At 36.5% G+C, this 4,172-nt stretch overlaps 1 protein-coding gene across 2 annotated transcripts in view; it reads left to right on the top strand.

Annotated features, from left to right (window-relative positions):
* CCNY (cyclin Y) overlaps positions 1-3,571 on the top strand; it is a 101,391-nt gene extending 97,820 nt beyond the window's left edge. For both annotated transcript variants that reach the window (XM_026048765.1, XM_026048764.1), the window contains 2 exons: positions 300-462; positions 1,080-3,571. In XM_026048765.1, coding sequence (XP_025904550.1) covers positions 300-462; positions 1,080-1,196 — 280 coding nt within the window. In that variant the 3' untranslated portion in view covers positions 1,197-3,571. The remainder of the gene's footprint in view (positions 1-299; positions 463-1,079) is intronic.
* The last annotated feature ends 601 nt before the right edge of the window (positions 3,572-4,172 follow it).

Raw genomic sequence — 4,172 nt, 5'->3', positions numbered from 1 at the left:
CCCCCTCAGGCACGTGTGGGTGTTGTGTGTGTAGGTGTGTGCGCAGACCACCCTCTCGGCATCAGCCCCTCAATCCTGTTCCCTCCGCACTCTCCCCTGCCCGGCCTTGCGGCAGCTCTACTGCCCTCAGCGCACCCGAAGAGGTTGGTAACGTTGTTCAGACCTCAGGCCTGTTTATTCTGTCTCGCAYGAATAACATATGAACTTGGGTTGTGCCATTTGCAACTTAAGGTAATGTACGTTCGGGCAATGGCAGCATTGATGGCTAAATACACTTTCACATTTATCTTTTTCTACAGGAATGAGCTGGAACGCCAGTTTCTCGAGCTGTTGCAGTTCAATATTAATGTTCCCTCCAGTGTTTATGCCAAGTATTATTTTGATTTACGTTCCCTGGCAGAAGCAAATAACCTGAGTTTTCCTCTGGAGCCCCTGAGCAGGGACAGAGCTTATAAACTCGAGGTAAGATGCCAGGTCCCACGGGGAAACAATGTGTGGGGTGAATGAGTTGTTGGTGAAAACAGTGGGAATGGAGAGGTTTGAAAGCGGTCATTCATTTCACTTAAGTTGTATTTCTCATTTTACTTCAAATATTCTTTTTAAATCTCCCAGATTTAATGAGAATATAACTTAATTCTGTGTATGGAGAGCAGTGTAAATTTGCATCAAATATGTTTACATTAAACTTTAGAATAAAAAATAAGAAAAATCATTAGGATTGTAAACTTAAAAGGAAAAAGACAGCTGACAAAGTTTGGATGGTGGATATTGATAATAAGAGCTGTTTTGTGTATTAAAACATATTGTTTTGTGAAGAGAATTTAATGCATAACGTTTCACAGCATTGTCAGTACAAATGAAGATAACAGAGATAGTTCCTAAAGCAAAATAGGAAATGACTGTTCATGCAGTGAATGAGTGGAGTAGAGGGGTTGACAAAGAAGATCTGCATGGATTTTGTATAATAAAGTGACGTTTTATAATTCTKCCTATATGTAGAGATCCATGATTTGTGTTACTTATATTACTTGTGCAGCTCTGGCCTCTAACTGAAGTTTCTTCATTCTTGAATCCTACAGGCCATTTCCCGCTTGTGTGAAGATAAATATAAGGACTTCAGGAAATCCGCAAAGAAACGGTCAGTCAGTGCTGACAATCTGACTGTGGTTAGATGGTCCCCTGCTATTATCTCCTAACAGAGGAGACTGGAATATTCCTATGGACTGTTTCATCCATCCAATGGTTTTTGGGGTAGGCTGGGTGGGGGAAAAAAAAAGACTCTTTTTTTTTTATTTTAATTTTTAAATCTGTCAAGCTGCCTTTACAGTGCCTCCCCATTGTGTAGCACACAAGCGTAAAATACCTAGTGGAAGGAGAAATCAGTGGCTGGGAAAGAAGATGGGCAACAATTTTCTTCTCACTTCACTAACAGCTTTACCATTTTATGAGGATACAGCAAATCAGGTGCTTGGAAGAAGAAACAAAAACARTGAAGTAGAGGCAGAAGACGATTAAGAATTGTGCCATTTTTTTGTAATATGCTCTACTTTTGAAGAGAAATGACAGCGTGAAAACAAACCACATAGTCAGATGACTGTGCACTAGAGGAGTGAAGTTGGGAGCGATCCATCCTAAAGTTTTCTCTTAATATCTTTTTTTACTTTTTGTTTCTGCATTCCTCATTGCTGCTTTCCAGGATAAATTCTTCCCCTTGCACAGCAGCAAATACAAAGTCTGTATTTACAGTAGCACAAGCTCCAGAATAAAGAGGGTTTTTGGTTTTTTTTTTCCCACTGCACTTTTCTCTCTAAGCTGTCTTATTAGCATTATTCTTCATAATAATTATGCATATGTTATATTTGTTCTATGCCTTTCATTGTATTTCAAAAGAGATAACTTGACCATAGTGCTGAACCAAAAGTGTGTACAGGGATCAGAAGATCGTTCATAATTTCACGATGTGTTTTATTTATAGTGTACTTGGGTGCGTGTGCCTTCCTGAGTTCTTGGAATCATTTATTTTTCCTTAATATAAAGATACAGTTGTTAAAGTATTCAGATGATGATGATGATGATGATGAGACTTGGGCCAAATCTCTGAAATTTGCAACAGATCTTGTGATCCTTTTGCAGATTTTCACAGCGTTAGAAGTTCAGTAGAATTCATTTGGAGGGAGGTTGGTTTTTTGTGTGTGTTTTGTTTTGCTTTGTTTTTGGTCTGGCCTGACTAGTTCATTCCTTCACTTCCAGGTCCATTGTTGCAAGCAATATTCTCAATTTTTATATGTTTACTTTAAATCAAAGTGAGTCTGTTTGTATAAAATAAAAAATAATAAAAAAAAAATCCAGTGAGAAGGCCTGTAGAAGAGCAGAATGGTAATCTTAACAAGGTATTTGTCACAAGTAGATTCGATTTTAAAACTAAAGTACAAACCCTTGATTTTTTTCAGTGTAGGTGCTTATAGAAATTAAAAATAACCAAACTGTGAAGATAAGTTTAAACGCTGATTATTAAGCTCTTCTGTTGTTGTTACTAGTTCCCTCTTACTATCCCTGGGGATTTCCCCCTTGGGATTTGTAAGAACCCTTTAGAGAAAATAATTTACCAGAGGAAACATAATTGCKCTACCCTATTGCATCCCAGAGTGATCTGTGTTTTTTTTCCATTTAATTGCGCAGCTTAGAAAGATACGGTTAAAAATATCTCAGTCCCCTGAAATCCTTTATTTGTGACTATCACTGAAATGAATGGCAACAGACGTCCCTGATTTATGCACTAACGTGGTAAACCATAAAGATTCCATGTTTGTTTTATTAAGCCCTATGGGCTTGTAGCAAAGCTAGGGGCCCAGAGATGCACACTCTTAACTCCAGTGCAATGCTAATCAGATGCCTCCAGATGGAGAAGCACTGACAGGATTGAAGTGGTTAAGACCAAACAATTTTCTGTAAACTTTCTAATGTGATTCATGCAGTATGAGACATGAAGGCTTTGTCTGTAAATTCTCCTGAGGTCTTTGGGGCCTTTARAATAATCTAATTCTCATCATTTATTCTTGTGCCAACACATCAGAACTGTGAGTACCCCAGTCCATTTTTCCCTTGAACGTGGAATGTAAGGCAAGTCTTTATTAAGGTAAAAATGCAAATTGGAGCATTTGGAACCTCTTTGCAAATAGTATCAAAAGGAGCATTTTCAAAGCGTTTGAAATTTATCCTTTATAAGCATAAATTTAGGCTTTAAAAATATGTAAAATATTTTGATTTATCAACACTTTGCTAAACTATTTTTGGTTTAACTTGATATCAGGAATATTGGTTTTATCCATTTCTGGGTGATAGAGATATGAACTTTGGATTATGTAAAAAATCTCAATGCATCTACTATAATTTTTGTGAAGTTTATTAAACTACTTTAAAGATTGTATAGTCTATTTATTGTATGTATGTACATACAGTCTGATACTTTAAAAAGTGGATTCCGTAAAACCTGGCTCAGTCTTGTTTAGACTATTGAATATCGTTTTAGCCTTGTGCACTGGACTCTACCTCTGTATAGGAGAATTTTCCATATTCTTAATTAGTACTGATTCTGTGATTAACTTGGTTGTTTCTTGCACTAAGAATTAAAAAAAAAAAAATCTGCTGTAAGTGTGGGTTTTTTCTTTAGTTTGAGTTCTGCAGTATGAATCCTCTACATTTAGATGGGCATTTCTTTCCTTCATGTTTATAGAACAATTCTTTGCTTTTTCTTCTGGTTTGTTCCACATTTGCCAGAACAATATAGTACCTGTCAGTAAATCTTAATGAGTGTCTTTTGTTTGCAAGGTATTCAATTCTGTGTAATTAAAATGGATTATTATTTAGGCTTACGTTGTGTTTAGTGTAGGGTTTTTTTAAGTATTACTGTATGGAAAATGCCATTGCAAGCTTAGAATTGCAAGCTTGAGGTGTGAGAAGGAACAAAAACCAAATAGTGTTTTAATTAACAGCACAAATAAATTGTGGTTTTCATTTCAGAGCCTGAAAGTAAGTTTGTTATAAAGTTTTTCGGGATTAAGCTTTTCGTTACTGCTTTGGTCACTGGCTCAGAAACTGAAAGGTGTGGGAGATGTAATAAACCTGTCCCTTCAAGCATCACTGTCTTAATGAATTATTTTTCTGTGTTGAGC

The sequence above is a fragment of the Nothoprocta perdicaria genome, unplaced genomic scaffold (assembly GCF_003342845.1).
Source record: "Nothoprocta perdicaria isolate Ctin4 unplaced genomic scaffold, notPer1 scaffold_57, whole genome shotgun sequence".
NCBI classification, from domain to species: Eukaryota; Metazoa; Chordata; class Aves; order Tinamiformes; family Tinamidae; genus Nothoprocta; species Nothoprocta perdicaria.
The sequence above is the reverse complement of the archived record's forward strand: the minus strand, read 5'-3'. Positions and strand labels throughout refer to the sequence as shown.